Genomic DNA, 20273 nt, shown 5'->3' on the forward strand with positions numbered 1-20273 from the left:
ATAGTTAAATTTTATGTGTGTAGTTAGAGAACAAACCAATGCATAAACATTAGAAAAACGCACTCTCTCAGTAGTGTTTTGAAATATTTAATTAAAAATGAGACCAAACGTTTCCAAAAGCATATATATATATATAAAAGTATATCTGGAAACAAGTTTTCCATCAAAAGGTACGAGTTCAAATATGGATGTGAGTTGTGATGTTATGATATCCCACATTGAAATATTAAACTAATAAAGAGTTAGTTATAAATTTATGAGACAACCTCACCCAATAGGCAAGCCTTTTAGGATGGACATCTCATGGTTTTATAACCTAACATTGGTGCTCTCGTTGAGAGCCGACGTAGCGGAAGGGGCGACCTAGGAAAGGGCTACCATCGGATTAGTGTCGATAATTCAAATTTAGCCTAGAAGAAAATGGAAATTAAACTGGTCCACATGGGCGGCGGCTTCATGATATGCGCTCCACTTTTAGCAGTTCCCCGAAGTTGCGAAATAAAAATCAAACTCTTTTTTGTCTGATCAACATTATACAGCACAATGAATCCATATTTTTCAAAACTTTCGACTCAACTCAATTCTTTTTCGTACGTAGACTTTGATTCCAATCAAAAAATGCCGCCAAGAAACAAAATAGCTCGTGTTCATGCAATTGCATCTAAGTCCATGCATCCATAGATTTGACTGGTCTAACTAAAACCCGTTATTTTTCATAATTTCAAGTTTTTTCTTACTTGTGATCGATTCCCTCGTGCATGAGATCCCAATAACTTGTTAGCTGAAGGTTATTCCTAGTTGGGGAAGAAACAAGATTGAGTTTAACTTATAATGATGTCAGAAGAAGACTACGACGATCATTTTCGGTTTCATTTGGCTTCTCTGTGTTTCTTGATTCTCATTGCAGGTACTCGTCACTTTTCTGAATGTTGAACTTCTTTCTTGGGATTTAACTGTTGATATTTTTAGCATAGAATTTGATCAAACTTTGTTTCGATGGAAAGTTATATTTATTCCACACTTACGCCCGTTGTGCAACATTTGGCACTGAGCTTTTGTGATTTCAAGTGTTGCTTCTGCATGAAAACAGCTTTTTCCTTCTTTCAATTTTGTGGGTTTTTCAAGGATTTGGACTGAAAGTTTTGTATTCTGTCTGAAAATCACAGGAAAAGTTGTTCTTGGAGATTCACTGGAGACAGATAAACAAGTTCTGTTGCAGCTCAGATCATTTCTGGAGCAAGAAAATCCAGTCATTGCAAATCAAGGGAGATATAGGAAATGGAATCCAAAAGATTCATCACCTTGCATTTGGTCTGGAATTTCTTGCAATGAAACCATGAATCGTGTGGTTGGCATCGACCTTTTCCATAGCAGTATAAATGGAAAAGTCTTTAGTAACTTCTCTGCTTTAACCGAACTAATGTATCTCGATTTATCAGGAAACACGATAAGTGGGGCCATACCGGAAGATTTAGGCCGGTGTGAGAATCTTAGGTTCTTGAATTTGTCACATAATATCATAAGTGGGGAGCTTAACTTGACTGGACTTGGTAATTTGGAGGTTCTTGATCTGTCCATTAATAGAATTGAGGTTGATGTTTTGCTAGTTGTTCCAAGAAAATGCGAAAATTTGGTAGTTGCAAATGTTTCTAGTAATAATATCACAGGTGACGTGAAGGCAATCTTTGAAAAGTGTCAGAATTTGAAGTTTGTTGATCTAAGTGTAAATCATTTGGAGGGAGATATAAGGCCCGGATTTGATGGTATTGAAGAGCTTTCGCTGGCAAACAACAGATTTTCAGGTCCAGTCCCCTCCTTGATTTTCACCAAGAATTGCAGCCTTCGTGTCTTGGAATTGTCTGAAAATGAGTTTCATGGAGAATTTCCTGCAGAAATTTCTAACTGCAAGAATCTGGAGGTGTTAAATTTATGGGGGAACAAGTTTAGCGGGCGAATTCCAAAAGAAATAGGGTCATTACCCAATCTGCAAGCACTTTACTTGGGTAAAAACAATTTTTCAAGAGAGATTCCGGAAACTTTAATCGACCTAAGAAACATGAAGTTTCTTGATTTAAGCAGAAATGGCTTTGGAGGAGATATACAAACGATATTTGGGAGATTGACTCAAGTGAAATTTCTCCTGTTGCATTATAATGCATACACTGGAGGAATATATTCGTCTGGGATTCTTAATCTGCCCCAAATTGCTAGATTGGACTTAAGTTTCAACAATTTCTCAGGGTCATTACCACTTGGAATTTCTCAAATGGCAAGTTTAAAGCTCTTGATTCTCGCCTATAATCAGTTCACTGGAAATATACCATTTGAGTACGGAAATCTCACAGGACTTCAAGCTCTTGATCTTTCCTACAACAAGTTAAACGGCTCAATCCCACCGACTTTAGGAAATTTAAGCTCCCTTCTGTGGTTGATGCTTGCCAACAACTCATTAACCGGTGAAATCCCACAAGAAATAGGGAATTGTGGCAGCTTGTTATGGCTAAATCTTGCAAATAACCAACTTTCAGGCCGGATTCCATCTCAGTTGACAAGAATTGGCATGAATGTGACACCTACGTTTCTGTTCAATAGGCAAAATGACGATCAGATTGCTGCTGGCTCAGGGGAATGCTTGGCTATGAAGAGGTGGATTCCCGCAGATTATCCCCCATTTAGCTTCGTATACAACCTTCTTACAAGTAAAAACTGTAGAAATCTTTGGGATAAGCTGTTAAAAGGGGATGGTCTATTTTCAATCTGCTTGCCGGGTTCCAAGATTCGGGCTAATCAGATATCGGGATATGTCCAGATCAGTGGCAATCAGTTATCCGGTGGCATCCCGGTTGAGATTGGAAATATGGTCAATTTCAGTGTGCTGAATCTGGGATCCAATCAATTCAATGGAAAACTTCCTTCAGAGATTGAACACTTGTCTCTAGTAGTCCTCAATGTTTCAAGAAATGCCTTCTCTGGAGAAATTCCCTGGCAGATTGGCAACATCAATTGTTTGCAGAACCTGGATTTGTCGTATAATAATTTCTCGGGTGTATTTCCTGCTAGCTTCAGCAACTGGAGTGATCTGAACCAGTTTAACTTATCCTACAATCCACATATAACTGGTGTTATACCAGATACAGGTCAACTTGCAACTTTTGATAAGTGGTCGTTTCTTGGTGATCCACTGTTACGTCTCCCTTCATTCATGCAAAATGATACTAATCAAACATCAGAAAGCACGAAGGCAAGAAATAAGAACAATAGAGTTCAAAGTTCATTTTTGACGGCTTTTGTTCTTACCCTCACTTTTCTATTTTGTGCATCACTTATGGGTTGCAGCCTTGTGAAACGCTCGATTAACAAATCAAGATATATTTCTCATGGTTCTTGTGATCAAACTGAATTTGCATCAAGCTCAAGTTCATCTTCACAATCAAGCATGGTGAAAGTTATCCAACTGGATAAAATGGCATTCACACATTATGACATCTTGAAGGCTACTCAAGGCTTTTCAGATGACAGAATCATTGGTAGAGGGGGATCTGGAATCGTTTATCGAGGAAATTTACCTGATGGTAGGGAAGTAGCAGTAAAGAAACTAAGAACGGACGGTCTAGAAGGCGAAAAAGAATTTAAAGCTGAAATGGAGCTGTTGAGTGGAAACGGATTTGGGTGGCCGCATCCAAATCTTGTCACACTATACGGTTGGTGCCTAAATGGGATGGAGAAATTACTTGTCTACGAGTACATGGAAGGGGGAAGCCTCGAAAATCTCATAACAGATCGTGTAAGGCTCAATTGGAGGGGTCGTCTAGATGTAGCACTTGATGTCGCACAAGCATTAGTCTTTCTACACCACGAGTGTTTCCCAAGTGTACTTCATAGAGATGTTAAAGCTAGTAACGTGCTTCTTGATAAGAATGGAAAGGCTTGTGTCACGGATTTTGGGCTAGCACGAGTGGTGGATGCTGGAGGTACTCATGTGAGCACAATGGTGGCAGGAACAGTAGGATATGTTGCACCTGAATATGGACAGACATGGCAAGCAACGACAAAAGGGGACGTTTACAGTTACGGAGTTCTGGTAATGGAGCTAGCAACTGGAAGACAAGCCATTGATGGTGGCGAAGAGAGTTTGATTGAATGGGCTAAAAGGGTTGTGGAAGAAGAAAAAAATGTATTCAAGTTGATTTCAGGTCTTGAAGAAGGAGTGGGAGAGATGAGTGAATTGCTCAAAATCGGTCTACGATGCACTGCCGAAAGTCCTCATTTGAGGCCTAGTATGAAGGAAGTGTTAGCTATGTTATTCAAGATTTCTTGTAGACAAATTCCAGATGTGAGTTCAGGATAGCAGATGTGCAACTTTTATTTCAGCACTGTATAGTCATTATTGCCAGATTCTTTATGTAACTAAATATACATTATCAAGTTCTTGAAGAAAATATCCATTTAGATTTCAACTAGCAAACTTTAAGAAAGAGGAGGAACAGTCTGAAACGACCCACTGTATCAAGACGAGTCTTCCTGGAAAACTTTCCAGGGGGTCACCCATCCTATAATTGCCCCAAGTCAAGCACGCTTAACTTTGGAGTTCTTATGTGATGAGCTTTCGAAAAGAAGATGCACCTTCTTGATATGAGTAGCACATATGAAATCTTTTTAAGCTCTCCTCAACTATGCAGTCCCATACCTACACAGTCTCAGAATCCCTCTCATTCCGGCAGAATCGATTCATTCATGTCTTCCTCCACCTAGAAGCCTTTCAGGAGCCGCTCATTGTCCGTGCAACCTCTTGGCACCGGCGATCACTCCCCGCTTCTTGAGCCCCGGGCGTCACACAGTCACAACTACCAATCTTTGGTTTCGATATTGATCGGAACAGACATTTTCTCTACCCAAATTTTTGTGATTTTTCTCATCCCGATTGATATCGGGAGAGAAATCGGGAATAAAACCTTATCCGACGGGATTTTCGATCCGTCCCGTCCCGAAATAATATTATAATATATTTTATTAGTAATTTTATTAATAGATTGAGTTAAATGTTATTGTATTTCAACCCATATAACAATTCATTATGGACTTAATTCGCATACGTGTTTATTGTTGAACGATCGAATAATAGAATCACGAAATGACATTTTATTTTTGTGTATTATTTAAAATATTAAATCAATAATTTAATTAATTTATATTTAGAATTATCTAATCTAATTAGAAAAATATGTAGAATAAAATATGCAATTTGACAATCCATTTAACAAAATTTATCTAGCAATTTGTATCTAAATATTTTATTAACAATTATTCTTTCCACAGTATTACGTTATTCTCTTGATAAAACATTGAAGCATTTTCCTAAATATTTTAAAATTAAATATTTTTAAGTTGAATATTTATTTTTTTATTTAGAAATATAGTCTAAATAGTATTTTTTAATAAAATAATCACATTTATTTTTGTTTTTTGAACCAAATTTTGAAAATAAAAAAAATTCGGGATTCAATCTCTTTACCCGACGGGATCCCAAATATTCGGGTCCCGAAATGTGTCGGGTACGAAATCGAAAGAAAAAAATAGTTTCTCAATTATTTTCAAGACAAAAATTGGATAGAAAGGTTACGGGACGGGTCCCAACCCTATTCCACCCATAAAATAAACCTCGGCAATTCTTATATTTGACCCGTGAACCAAAATTTCAAGTTCAAAGTATCTTTAGGTTCAAAAACTTAAACTTCAAAGGAAACACAAAACCTGATATTGTGAATATTCAATCAACTTATATATGTTTACACCGAACATACCTATTTGAAATTCCTATGCAAGATAATGCCTGATAATTTAATATTAAATATTAGATGATATATATATATAAAACAATCATCGCGAGTCAATTTTCTAAGACTGATTTCCAATTTGACCCAAATCTTTGAAAAAAATTAATTTTAATGACTAAAACATTATTTTTCATTGCATCATGGATTAGGTCAACCATTCTCATAAATACAATGCAACCTTCGAGTCGAAAAAAAAAACATGACTATATTCATTAAGAAATTTATATGTACAAAGATCCACGTCCACATCCACGCTTCAAATGTATGGCCCACACCATGGATTCTAATTCCAAATTGACTTGAAACCCTCGGCACGAACCAAAATCTATTAAATATTCTAAACTCTAAAAATCCCGTACCAAACAGGCAAACAATATAAAATCTAATTACCAACAAAAATCAAATCGGGGAAAATAATTGTGAAGCTTAAAAATATGTTGTGCCACCTTTTAACCACATTTATTTGCGAGCACTTCACTATACTATCGATCGGTTTGTCACCCTTTCATTTTGATTTTTTAAGAATTTATAAAATTTGATGTGTTTTTTACTGAATATAATTACGATTTGACAAATGATTTACTATCTGTTTGTTTTGCAATTCGAGACATTCTGATTTCCTCTATGTTATTGCAATTTATACTAGGGTTTTTAACCTATCATTTGGTTATATGTATACGTTTGAAAGATGTTGTAATGTAAATTTGTTAATACATGTTAGAATTATTAGGAAAAATTGCTTTTTTCGGTCTTGTATCTTTGTTACTTTGCGATTTCGGTCATCTATATTTTCAGATTTCAATTTTAGTCCGCTATCTTTATTTTTTGTCAATTCTAGTCATTTTTTCGATGTGGCGCTGATGTAGCACCAATGCAATGTTGATGTGGAGCTGACGTGTACAGTGCCACATAAGAATTTTCGAATAAAAAGGACTGAAATTGCCAAAAATCGAAACATGCAGGACTAAAACTGAAATACAAAAACATAAAGAATCGAAATCGCAAAATGACAAATATAAATGACCAAAATTGCAGTTTTCCCGAATTATTAATATGATTTTTTTTGAAAATGTTATTGACACTCCAATTTTTGTTACATACAATCCATTAATTATTTTTCTACTATAAGTTGACTATATTACCATTTAATCAATTTTAGTAAATTCCTTAATAGTCTCATAAAATCCTAAAATAATCTTTCTAAATTATAACAACTCAAAATATTATTGTTATATTTGTCAATATTTTAAAATATAGTGTACAAACAAATTTTTAAAACATTATTGATTTAAAGAACCGTTCATTACCCTTAAAAAAATCGTTCATTATTATGTGGTATTATAATTAAAGGGTATGATTACCAATAAAAAAAATTATTCAAAAAATATATAAAATTTCAAATTTGAAGTTAACATATTTCATATTTGTATAATAAACATTTTTCTAAACAAAAAAATAAAATAGAGAAGAGGGCTCTCCAGGGTTTACACACACATTCCTTAAACCTTCGGGTTGGCCCTCACTTGTGCTATTTCAAACGCAGTCTGGAAGACTAGAACGGAAATATGGCTTCCGAGGCGGTGAAAAACTCTACCGATTCGAGGAATTTGAAGTTGAGGGAGCTATTGAAGGAATTGCAACTCGACTACTCTCCTTCCAATACTAAAATTATCAATGATGTTGTTTCATCGATCAAAGAAGCTATAGATGGAATTCCCGATGATATTCAGGTACGTTCGAGTTTAGTTTCTCGTTTTCCAGTTTCACGGTTTCTTCTACCATTAGAAAAGTTTTTGTTCGCTGATTCTGTCCTGGAAAGGTTTAGGTAACCGATAGTTTGTTGCAAGAGAAAATACTCAGAAGATTGAAAGATAATTATGTGAAACAACTAGCCGGAGAATGGAAAGATATGAACTTGCAGATTTTGAAGAAGGAAAAAGAGAAAAAGAAAAAGTCGAATGTTGGAAAAAAGTACCGAAAATTTTACAGAAAAAATTGATAGTTTTTTTAATCGGTAGATAGTTTCCAGATTTTTTATGTCGACTTTAATGTTGAAGTAGGAAGTATAACGCACCTTCGAACCAAACCCTTTCCAGCCCAGCCTTAAGACTCTAGTTTCGCAATCTGATTTAATCGTTTAGATAACTAACTAATAATTTTTTTAGATAGTTGTTGGATACATTTTTTTTCTCTGTTTGATTCGATTGTCATTAATTTTTTCAAAGTCAAACAAAATGAATAAACCACATTTGGGGTGAGTTTCTTTCTTTCTTCAATTTTTAATCAGAATTTCTATTTGATCTATTTAGTTAAACAGATTCACCTGGATTGTTTTTGTAAAATCAGTTTGGTGAATTTGGTTGGCAGACTTTCAATTGATTCCATTAATTCAATTCTTCTATCAATAATCAAATCATACTTATTTCAAAAAAAAAAAAATCAATCATACTAATGACCATCCCTAGCTTAAAAAATAAAGTAGCATAAGATATAATACAACACACACAAATATCAAACTTTATTTATATTACAATATTGAGTTTGCTTTATTTGCATGCCATCAGGTGAATGTGAACAAATTTGGGCATGTGTTATCTGACCAATAGTGACTGTTACATGATATGAATTCAAACAAAAAAGATAAAATGACGAAATCTTTCTCCCAATAAATTGTTACTAGTGTACTCCATCATTCAGCCAAATACGCTTTTTGAAACTTATTAAAGTCTTTAAAGTCATCAATTCGAATTTTTTAATGTTTTTATTTGGTGATTTATATTTTTTTGGAGATTTTGTTTCTTATTAGAAATACTTTTCTGCGTTTTGTGATTTCCTTTCTTTGGAATTTGCCAATATATTTTGATTTAATTTTTGCTATTTGTGGTAGGTTACGGCTGCTGTTGCATCAGGCTTTGTGCGTGATATTTGTGCCGATAAAGTAGACTTTAAGTTTAGGAAGCCCAATTCTGTAGAAATTGGGGGGAGTTATTCATTTCAATCCATTGCAAGGCCGGATGTGAACGTAGATATTTTTCTCAGGTTACCCAAGGTAATTTTTCCTACTTACAGTTTGAAATAATAATGATATAGTATGTGTTTTGATTTTGATTGATTATCTTTAGCTATTAAAACATTGACTATCGATTGATTAAACATAAGTATGTGTTTTGATTTTGATTGGAAGACATAAGTGAGAATTCTGTTGAATGTTTCATGTGAGGATTCTGTTTTTGTGATTTGGCATCATTCTATAAACTTGGGGTTGTCTGGGCTCAGGTTTTGTGAGATTTGTAATCTCTAATGTTTTTATTTTGGTGAAATTACTACACTTGATATTGCTTGGCCCCTTCTTTTAATAATTATTAAATTATCCAAAAATTGAAAGTGGGTTTTAAAATGGAATCAGGTTCTTAAGACCTGTTACAAATCTGTTTGTGACTCACATATGGTTACCATTCTGTTTTGTGTTTGGCTTTTTCTATTAAATGCTTTGCAAAACTGATCTTGATGCCCACCTGTTTTTATGCCACCATTTTTTGCTAAATGCTTAATGACCTTATGGATTGCCATTCTTACGAAAGAACACATTTTTTTGAAAATATTGAAAGAGATATTTTGTGCTTCCTTTAAAATAGAATCTCAAAAAATTGTGCTCTAACTTCTAATATTTTGGTCCGGAAGGTGAAAGGATTAGATTGATATGGAGAAGATGCTACTAGCAATCTAACAGCAGCAAGTTTCTTTAACAGCGCGGTTTTATTTTATGATCATGAACATGTGAAGTAACCCCCTGTCTATTGTCTATTAAGTTTTGTGGTATGGAGTTGTTTTTCTTATCAAATGTTCTGAGACGCAACTATCTCATAATGTAATGGACAAAGCATGTTTTAGCAATACTTTACATCAAGTGTTTATCTTTTATTTCTTTTATGACAGGAAGTCTTTCATGAAAAAGACTATCTCAATCATCGTTACCATGCAAAAAGATTTCTTTATCTTTGCATGATCAAAAAGTATTTGAAATGTTCGTCTTTAATTCAAGATGTGAGATGGTCCACATTCCATAATGAGGCGCGGAAACCTATATTGGTTGTTTATTCAGGTTTTAATTTCTTATACTTAATCTCCTCTGCTTTTGTTGATAATTATCCTTTAATTTTCTTAAACGTCTTGAACGTATCAGCTGCAAGGTTATCTGGGGACGTTGGATTTTTAGTGAAAATAATTCCTACAGCACCATCTTTGTTCAAGGTATCAAAATTGGACATGACGAGGAACAACATCCGCGCCATGAATCAAGGTTTGAATCTCACTCGTTGCTATATTTGTCATCTTTGAGTTTTGTTGAACTTTTCAACTAAATGCAACCTTAATATCATAAAGATTTAGAAGCTACTCCAAATTACAACATGAGTATTTTGGAGGACATGTTTATTGAAGATAATGCAGAGTGCGTCAAGAAAACTTTCATTGGATGGAAGGAACTAGGAGAAGCTTTGCTACTGATCAAAGTATGATGAGCTGTATAGTATTGTATTCATTTTTATTCTTGCTTAATAGTAGTTTTGTTCCTTCGCATGGAATATTATATTTGTGTTATGAAGTAGGTTTGGGCTCGGAAGCGAAGTTCTTTATATGTTCATGACTGTCTAAGTGGATTTCTGATCACCATCATAATGACATATCTCGCCTCAAAGTCCGGTAAAAATCGCATCAACAGATCAATGAATGCTATTCAGATTTTGCGTATCACCCTGGACTTTATTGGTATGTGTGAATATCCTTTTGCCTCATGCGTCATACACATTTTTGTGTAAGCTTTGTAGATGTAAGGTAGTTTCAGGAATCAGAATTATCCTTAAAAAATAATTTTGTTGATGTTGTGGTAGTATTATGGTTACCATCTTTTGCTGATATAGTTATACTAATTCTGGATGTGTTGTATTGTCTTTAACTTGAATCTTATGTTTTGGCAATTATATATGCCTGAGATGCTCTGTCCTGTGAATTTCCCTTATGATTTCGTGGATATGATAGGGGTTTGTACACCTATTCAACTTTGGTGAATGATATGCCATGAATTTCTGAGGCTGTCAGATGTTCAATATAATAAAATGCCTTGGCATTTCTGTTTTAGTAATTTTCCTTCTGCCTTTAAATGCATGTTTATTGAATTTTTAATGTTTTTTTGCAAATCTTCCTTGAGATGTTCATTTACTCCTTTTTCAATGTTGATGGTCATTTCCTTCTTTTTTTTTTGGGTCATAAAGCATAGTTGTTATTTCAGTAGTTACCTACATTTGTAAGTAATGTTACTTGATTAATTAGTAAAGTGTTTCCTGTAGTTTAACTGCATTCTTTTTGTCAAGACAACTTGCCAAGGTAGTTCTTGTCAAATTTTCGTTCGTTCCGCCAAGACTTTTGAAGAAACTGGGTGGAACATCTAGATTGGGAAGATCATTCATTTATTCGTTGAAATTTTTGTACCAAGTGTGTTTTTGTTTTTGCGCAAACACCAGACTGATCTTATCTAGGGTTTTCATCTTGATGTTACGAAGTGTGATACCATTGACAACCACTAGGATGGGTTACCTATTGAAATTATCTCCTGTTAACATAACAAGCATCTTGTTTTCAGCCAATTCAAAACTATGGGACACTGGACTCTTCTTTCAGCCCAATGGGGAAGATAGTGTTCCGAACAAGGTACTACACTCATTGTTTATGTCTCTTTCAGTTCGATCTACCTTTATGATAATTTCCATTTCTCATATCTGTTAGCAAGTGGGGAGTTTCCTCTAATTTCCAAAAAAATGGCCTGCAGTTATTAACTTGCTTTCATTGAGCTGTATATTCGAAATGTCTTTTTGAACTTTGACCTTGGTGCATATCTCATCAGCCAGCAAACTTGGTATCTGTTTAAAGAAAACCATGATGGGTTTCCCTTTCTTCAGCTACCCATCATATGTTACAGCTAACCTTTACAATTCTCTTGAATTTAGTATAGGATCTTGATGTTGACATCGATATTCCCACGCTTTTAATATTATCTTGTTTCCTGTATGTTAATTCAATATTGGAATCACAGGATAAATGGAAGCAATTGCAGTTATTTCCTGTAAACATTTGTGATTCATTTGCTAGATACAATATGGCATTTCGGGTCTCGCTGAGTGGTTTCCAAGAGGTAATCTCTTTTATGGATCTCCATTCTCCATCATACAGTCATCAGATTGACCATACTTATTCGTAGATGGTTAACAATAAGTAATTATTTTTAGCTTCGCGATGAGGCTGCTGCGGCAATTACTTGCATTGATAAATGTAAAGATGCGGGTTTTGATGAGATCTTTATGACAGATGTTGATTTTCCTGCCAAATATGACTACTGCACAAGGTACATTGTAGTTGTATGTAATTGTGTTTGTTTGTGAGAGAGACAGATTAATACATTTTTATTAATTTAATTTAATTAATTGAAAGCTATGAACAACAATATATAAACCCTATGCCTGTGACGGGAGAATATTTTATATTTTTGAAAATTCAACAAACTTTTGTGGCATATTAACAGATCTTGCTTTTAGTAGACAAGAAGTTGTAAATGTATGCTTGCTTATTTTCAAACACTTCCTGTTAGTGAGAAAGACAATATTCATTAAACTTTATTTAAATGTTACATGGATTTCTTTGAGGATGGATGAAAGATAAAAGAGAGATTATTTAAGGTGAAAGTTGGTAATTTCTTTCAGAAATGTGCTGATTGTTATTCTTTTTACCATTGAGTTGATAAAGCAGTGGAAGAGGATTCAATGCACCACAAAAATATTTGACTTAGGATTTCTTATGATGCATAAGATTGTATGAATTGCCCATTACTTCATGTGCTAGATGCTCGTCTCACACATGGAATTTTTTAGATTAAATTTGAAGGCCAATCATGATATTCATGTTTCTGGATTTTGCTTGGATAAAGAATGTTGGAGATCATACGAGCAGAAGGTATTTAATATCATAGATCAAGCATTGACGGGGAGAACTAAGCTGATTCGAGTAATCTGGAGGAATGCTGCTTCTGAATGCAATTTTGAAGATGTATGATGTGTACAAATAGTTATCTAAAGCAATGCTTGAAGTTTATGTCATGAGTTGATGGATTTGTATTTTTTCTTCTAATTATAGGGTTTATCTACGCCGGATGGAGAATCTTTATTTATTGGGATTGCAATAGGCTCTGTGGGAGAGGCATTCAAACAGGCCATCGTGGGTCCTAGTTCTGAAGACAAAGATAAGGTGGTTTACTTCTGTGTACCTCATTACATTTATGTGTATTTATGTAGCTTTGATCAATTTCTGAACGGTTACAAATACTGAAATAGGCTCTAGCATTTAGAAAGTTCTGGGGGGATAAGGCTACCCTGAGATGGTTTCGTGATGGTAAAATTGCAGAAGTTGCAGGTAAGGAATGCTTACTGGTTTCTACTTTGTTGCTGCGTGATGCTAATGGTAATTTGGAAAAAAACGCCTCACTCACAACCTTAATTATTAGTGTGGGAGCATGAGGAATGGCAAAAGCATCTTGTTATAAAGGAAATAACTGAGCATGTTCTACAGCGGCATCTCTCCCTTCCAAAACAAAATATGTTGTCTATAGTAGACCAACTTGATTTTGCGCTCCACATTGGCAATAGAGGTATGGATTTGTTTCTGTAATGATGGTTTTCTGTAGATTCTTTTCAAACAAAATTAATCACTGATATGGATTCATGACTTGCAGATCCTATATCATTTTCTAAGAATCTGTTGAAGGCATTTGATGATCTGTCAAAGCAATTGCGCCTCCTTGATGACATTCCTCTCAGGATATCCAGCGTCCAGCCTCTAGACTCAGGTTTGTTGCTCAATTTTTAATACCCTCCACCTTCTCTCACGCTAGCATTGTTAGATAATTTGGGCTGATGCTGTACTCATCGACTTATGGAACTGGTTTTTTCCTCTCACATTTACCACTTATTGCCTTAAGCAATACTTTTTGAACAAATGTAGATACTTGTGGCAGAGTTTAACTAAAAGGAACTAATTTGTTTTCTAACATCAGGTTCTGTATAGCGAAAATAAAGCTGATATGTTGAGTGGGCATGCAATTCAGAATGGCCCAATCTTCACCCAATGCTAAACTGAATTTTAAAATGTCTGCTGTTGGTATGAGCAGTCCTCGTCATGCCCACAGCTGAGGTCAGGCTGAGGACTGGCCAGCTTTGCTAACATTCCTGATATTTCTTACTTCCTACATAGTTTTAGTAAAGAATGTTGCCAAGGAGCCGCATTTTTCCAACAATGACAATTATTTCCATTTGTTTTCATGTTTGGTTCTTTAGCAAATATACCATCCTGCAATAATTTTTGCTGCTTTGTTATTAACTTCACAAGAAGCCAAACTATTAGTCAGATGCCTTAATAACATTTATTTATTATTGACAAGTTTATGATTTCTGTGTACTAATCCTCCTATTGTTTTACTTCTGAAAAGCACACAACGAGAGTTTTTTGTATTCCCTGTCAAGATGTAGAATTCTTATCTCCGCTAAGCTCTAATGGATATGCTCCACTGTCTCAATCGGCTCTGAAAATAAAACAACTTCGAAGAATGTCACGAAACTGTTGATCTATAACCACCAAAACATAAAATGAACAGTTATTGGAAAATTGTAAATGTTTCTTGAGTGGATATAATGGATAAGGTGCTTTGTTCATTTTGTAGGTTAAATTTCTAGTACAAATGTACAGTTATCTAAAATTCATGAATGATGAAGAGGTGTGAGATTGATGAATGTATGTTATTTTTAATTGTGACATCTTTTGATTTAACAATCTGTATTAAGTCAAATACATTATACACCTTGGGAAGCCTCTTCATTGGGAATAAATGATCTCCTTCATACTGTCTGTTTCAGCACAAAGCTTTGCACTTAATGATTAGCTTTATACTTACTCATACCGCAGCTTTTAGGTTGACATCTGTCCTTCCTCCCTCTCCGCATCCATTAGCACATAAAAAAGGCATCCGTGTTAAACTAGAGAAAGAATACACTACCTGTATACAATCACTTGCGGTCTTGATTCAGGTGAGCAGAGGATAATTAGTTATTTATCAATTATTTTCAAGAACAACTTCTTACTTCCTTATAGTTGGAAGGTTCTGGAAACTGGCCAATGGATGAGCAGGCACGAGAGAAAACTAAATCAGCATTTCTCCTCAAAATTGCGGAGAGGTTGGTTTTGCTATGTTTTTTTTTTTTTCTTTTCTTGTCAAAACTCCAGTGTTTATATGTTTTATCTAATCGCACAACTCTACAGCCTTCAGGACAAATTTGGGATTTCATGTTCAGCTACAGAAGATGATGTTGATGTTTTCATGTCTGGATATGCGTTTCGCCTTAAAATACTGCATGAGAGAGGATTAAGCTTGGCAAATCGAAAAAGTAAGAGATTCTATTTTCCTAACCATCTTCCTATTTCATAGCAGTAACTTTCTATATAGTAGGAAGTTGAGAATGATTTTTTCATTTGCAGGTGGTGCTCAAAAGAAGGGGGTTATGTCTTCGGATAAAGATCTTTTCCTTCTCAGTCAACATTCTAGCATGATTAATGGTTTACGAGGCCGCTTTCCTATATACGGGGAAGTTGTTCGGTGAGAATTTGGGCTCATTGCGAGATACTCAACCCCACCCCCACCCCAACCCTCCCTCTTCCCTCCCGGCCCCACCCAACCCCCACAAAAAAAAGAAAAAAAAAACTAAAAGAAATTAACAAATGTGAAGAAAAGGAAGTACAAGTTGGAAAGGAATATCTTTTAAACTAAGATAGATTTTGAACTTTTGACACTTTCTTTTCTTTGTCTTATAGACTTGCAAAACGCTGGATATCTGCACATCTTTTTTCAAATGCATTTTCAGAAGAGACCATTGAGCTGTTAGTGGCCCATCTCTTTTTGAAGCCTTTGCCGTTCAGACCTCCATGCTCCCGAATAACTGGATTTCTGAGGTTAATTTCTTTCTCATATGCTTGTGTGTGTGAAAGATTCAGGTCCTTCTATTTATCTCCAACACCCCTCCCCCTTATCTCAGGTGGGTTTTGATTTTTTGTCAACTTTTTTGCTAAGTCAAACTTCATTCAATGCAACTAACATATATTTCTAAATTGCTGGTTTTTGTTGATTGACTCTTTCAAACTTTTTGGTGATTGGATATTTATTTTATCATTTGGCTTTAGCTTAATAGCATTGTGATGTTCTGCAGTGTTATAACTTCCATCTGATGATGTGAAAGATTCACTATGTCTGATTATGAGTGGAGACTCATTATGTGTTGGTAATTGTATGTAGTTTAAAGTTGGCTGTGGGTTTCTAGATATTTTATCATTGTATTATCTTTTTAGTCTAAATGCTTGCGCATTGCATCATATTATAGAGGAGGTTGTCAGAAAGAAGTGATAGGTTGTCAATTTATTTTGTTTTCTTGGTGAGTTCGGTGTTGCATCTTTGATTTAAAGTGGGAAGACTGAATTCTTATCCATGGGGTCGTATTATTTTCTAGCTAGAAATATTAAATCGGATCTGCTGATATTATTGGTTAGCAGACATAATATTCTAAAATCCACCACCTCAACTCTGACATTTCTCATTCATTGATTAGCTAAAAATGATGCTTGATTGTATTAGTTTTTATTTTACAATGACTTTAAGTTCAGATGACCCCAATGACTCTCATTGAGTTTGATTTTACAAGAAGTTAATTTTTTTTTGGGGTTGTTTTCACCGTGAAGAATAATTTCTTACTTTCAGGTTCCTAAGATTATTATCGCAGTATGATTGGAGTTTTTCTCCATTGATTGTTGACATCAATGGTGATTTGACTCCTGATGATGACAAAGAAATTAATGTAAGTGCTGCAACTTAAAAACTGATTTTAATGGATAATTATTTATTTCTTAATTTCCTTTTCTACAAAAGAACTCGTCGTGTTGAAACCATGGTCACATATTTATGCTGTGTAGGAGAATTTCATGTCGACTAGAAAAGAGGAGTCCCAGAATGCAGGTCCAGCTATGTTTGTGGCTACTGCATACGACAAGGCATCGGAAACTTGGACCAGCCAAAGACCGACTGCGGCAGTGAGTAGCTCTTAATGACAGACTCTATTTGGGCTAATTGCATTTACACCCCCTGTGAAAAGTCTAAAAGACATAAAACCCCCTAAGAAATATTAATAGGCTAATGCATCCCTCAGTTTTTTAAAATGTAGCACATTTCACCCCTGTGTTATACAAACCCGGGCACATTTATACCCTCTCATAGGGGTTTTTATGCTAATTTTTTTAAAATATAGGGTCTAACATACTATTAATTTTACACATGGTGTTTTATGCCTTTTAGACTTTTCACAGGGGGTGTGAATACAATTAGCCCCACTCTATTTATTACTTTTGGATGTCATTGTCTTGGGTGTTGATACATATGTATATTTTATATATAAGGAGCTGAGGAGATTGGTAGCATATACGGCCAGCAGTTCAAAATTGTTAACCAGAATCATTATGCAGAATCAGATTGATCCATACCAATGGCAAGTAGGTGGCCACTATTTTTTAATGATATCATCTATTTTGTGCAACATTTATTTAGAATGGTGCATCGTTTCCCCTGCAGTGTCTTTTCCGCACGCCTCTGAGCAACTACGATGCTGTGATTCTTCTTCACAGGGATAAACTGCCTTATCCACACCACCTTCTATTTCCATCCGAAGTCGAGCAAGGTTTTTTTTTTCCACATTTATGTTCAGCACAATCCTTGTCTACGTATCCATACCATAAATTTTTAGATTTGTCCTTTTTTCCCTTCTACTGGAACATATCTTGCAATTTGTCGCATGAGCAGGGTGGCATGTGATATGCGGGAGAGCTAGCAAAACCTTCCTGCCCTTTTTCTCGTCTCAGGACATGGAAGGAAGCTCGGAGGAACTGAAGAATAATCTGATGGTGAACTTTGAACCACTTAAATGTCTTGTAGCGGACATCGAGGCTAGTAACATATTTGCTAATGGCATATATTCGAGTGGTATCAATGCACTGTTTATACTGAAATTTGAGATCTATTCTTCTGCCTTCCTTTATGCAGAAAGAGTTTTCAAATGTATTCAAGGTGTGGTATGATTCTTTGGGAGGCGATGCTGTTGGTCTCACGTTCGTTTCAAAGGTATACCTCATGATTCTCATTGTTGAGTCTCTCATGAATGTGACTATTTCATTGTTGACCCTTAATTATATGATTTCAGAAAAGGCGAAGAGATGAGTTTTCAGAAGATGACAATTTATTCGATTCGCTACAATCTATGGGTAAACTGGGTAAAGGATTCATAAAAAGTGTTCATCTTCTCAAGACCCCAATACTAAAGAGGTGTACATCCAAACGTATTTAAGAGTGAGCCCAACGAGATTTTGAGAGAGAGGTTTGCGCTCATTTTGCAGAAGCTGCAAGTTTATTAGGGATTTTATTCCCTTTGAAGTAGAAAAAGTGTAGGAGAGTTGTTGAGTTATTTTTGGGATTAGTTTTCATGTATAAATATTGTGTACGTAATTTTTAGCATTTTTATACTTTTGAAGTGTTGGTTGGTTCTTTTTTTGTTTTTGTTTTTGTTTTTAAGCTTTTATTTCTGGAAAGTTATTTGATTTTTAAAGCTACGTGACATATGATAAAAGAATTAGGTCCTCATCAAGTGCCATAAATTCAGTGAGAATCGTGGGTGAAAGAAAACAAGGATTGGTTCCTTTGTTGCAGCAAAAATGGCTGCGTGAAGATGAATATGACCTTTCAACTCAGGGTCCTATTGGGAAGGGCCAAGGAAAAAACATAAAGAAAACAAAACCATTCCTTTCAATCAATCGTTCTTTTTAATTTCTAAGTTGAACTACTCTGCAAATGAAATTTGAGACCTTTGTTGAATATGGTTTCATTTAAAAATAATAATGAATGAATCTGGGACTCGGCTAAAAAATAAAGAATAAATTGTATTTCTTTTGTCTCGATATTTGTATTTTCAAGGATTTTTTTTTTGAAATTAAAGTATTTTCAAGGATTTGATTCTTTGGATTATCGAATTTGACTCTTTATTAACTTAGGATTTTTTTATTCATTTTTCCAAGAAATTGTTGATGTAACATTGAATTCGAGCGACATAAAATATCAAAATCCCAAATTTCAAAGAATTAAAGGAGTGTTTTGGTGAGTTTTTACTTATTTAAAAGTGAGTATTGTAGAGATTATTTTGAAGTTGATGAGGAACGGTGTTTGAAAATAAAAGTTTAAAGTAATACAAGGTAAAATTTAGTGTTTGCAAAATAATTGTTTCCAAATTTAATTTTTTAATTAAATGACAACAATTACCTAATTTAATTATTTAATTTTTTATAAGCACACCATAAAAATGTGTTTACATATTATTATTATTATTATATTATGAATTTTGTATCCAAAATATTTTATTTTTTATTATAACATGAATAATTGAAAATATATATAAGATTAATAAAAAAATGACAAAATTTTTATAAGATTAATAAAAATATAAGAAAATGACAATTTTGTATTAATCTCTCCCTATATATAAAGAATCTTCCCCTTAGACACTATCTTTTTATTTACCAAAATTGTCCTTATGTGATATAAATATTACACTTTTACTTTTATTTTTTTGAAATTTTGGTATTTCAAATTTCCATATTTTTCTCAACTAAACATTATAGATAAGATAAATTGATAAATACATTTTAAATTTATTTTTATATTATTTTATAAATAAAAAAATTTAAATATTATCGAAAAAATAATATTTATACATAACATACAATATTAAATATATTATATGATTTTATACCCACACAACGCGTGTGTGCGATTATGCTAGTATACAAGAGAAAATAGCCTCTGACACCGCTGATTTGGGAAGAGGCGTGAAGAACGAGGAGAAAATTTAGGTCAACGGAAGTTAGGGTAATTACGTAATATGATAAGTTTATTAATGGTATAAATGTCAACTTGTAATTTTATACCTTAAACAAAAACAAAAAACCAGAAGCCAAAAAAAAAATCAATTTTTTGTTTGTTTTTGGGTAAAAATTGTAGAAGTTTAATTTAACATTCACAAACACTTTCATGCAGCTAGAAAGCTAAGAAATATTTTGTAGGAGTTCTACCAATCACTCCATAAATATCGATGAAAAGAAATATAATTTGCCAAAAATAAATGCTAAACAATTATAGGGCATTCATATTATTAATTATGATTTATTTTTTGAAATATTAAACTATAAAAAAATTGGAAATTTGGAAGAGACTCAAGAGAGAACAAGCGGGCAATTAAAAAATTGTTTTCCTTTTCTTGG

The 20273-nt window shown here is 34.2% G+C and overlaps 2 protein-coding genes across 2 annotated transcripts; both read left to right on the forward strand.

Moving 5' to 3' along the window:
* The first annotated feature begins 582 nt into the window (after positions 1–582).
* Positions 583–4434, forward strand: LOC140889697 (probable LRR receptor-like serine/threonine-protein kinase At1g74360). The gene is made up of 2 exons (XM_073297423.1): positions 583–907; positions 1167–4434. The coding sequence occupies exons 1-2, from the start codon at positions 832–834 to the stop codon at positions 4346–4348; spliced, it is 3258 nt and encodes a 1085-aa protein (XP_073153524.1). The 5' UTR covers positions 583–831; the 3' UTR covers positions 4349–4434.
* A 2871-nt stretch (positions 4435–7305) lies between these two features.
* On the forward strand, positions 7306–18493 carry LOC140875714 (uncharacterized). The gene is made up of 26 exons (XM_073279487.1): positions 7306–7564; positions 8722–8883; positions 9771–9936; positions 10018–10134; positions 10218–10345; positions 10442–10601; positions 11473–11540; positions 11923–12021; positions 12116–12231; positions 12755–12929; positions 13017–13127; positions 13214–13292; positions 13384–13527; positions 13612–13725; positions 14838–14959; positions 15024–15106; positions 15192–15316; positions 15408–15525; positions 15741–15878; positions 16678–16774; positions 16890–17006; positions 17370–17462; positions 17542–17647; positions 17770–17912; positions 18010–18087; positions 18167–18493. The coding sequence occupies exons 1-26, from the start codon at positions 7400–7402 to the stop codon at positions 18308–18310; spliced, it is 3168 nt and encodes a 1055-aa protein (XP_073135588.1). The 5' UTR covers positions 7306–7399; the 3' UTR covers positions 18311–18493.
* Positions 18494–20273: the final 1780 nt, after the last annotated feature.

Source organism: Henckelia pumila, chromosome 1, assembly GCF_033568475.1.
Source record: "Henckelia pumila isolate YLH828 chromosome 1, ASM3356847v2, whole genome shotgun sequence".
Taxonomy (NCBI): Eukaryota; Viridiplantae; Streptophyta; class Magnoliopsida; order Lamiales; family Gesneriaceae; genus Henckelia; species Henckelia pumila.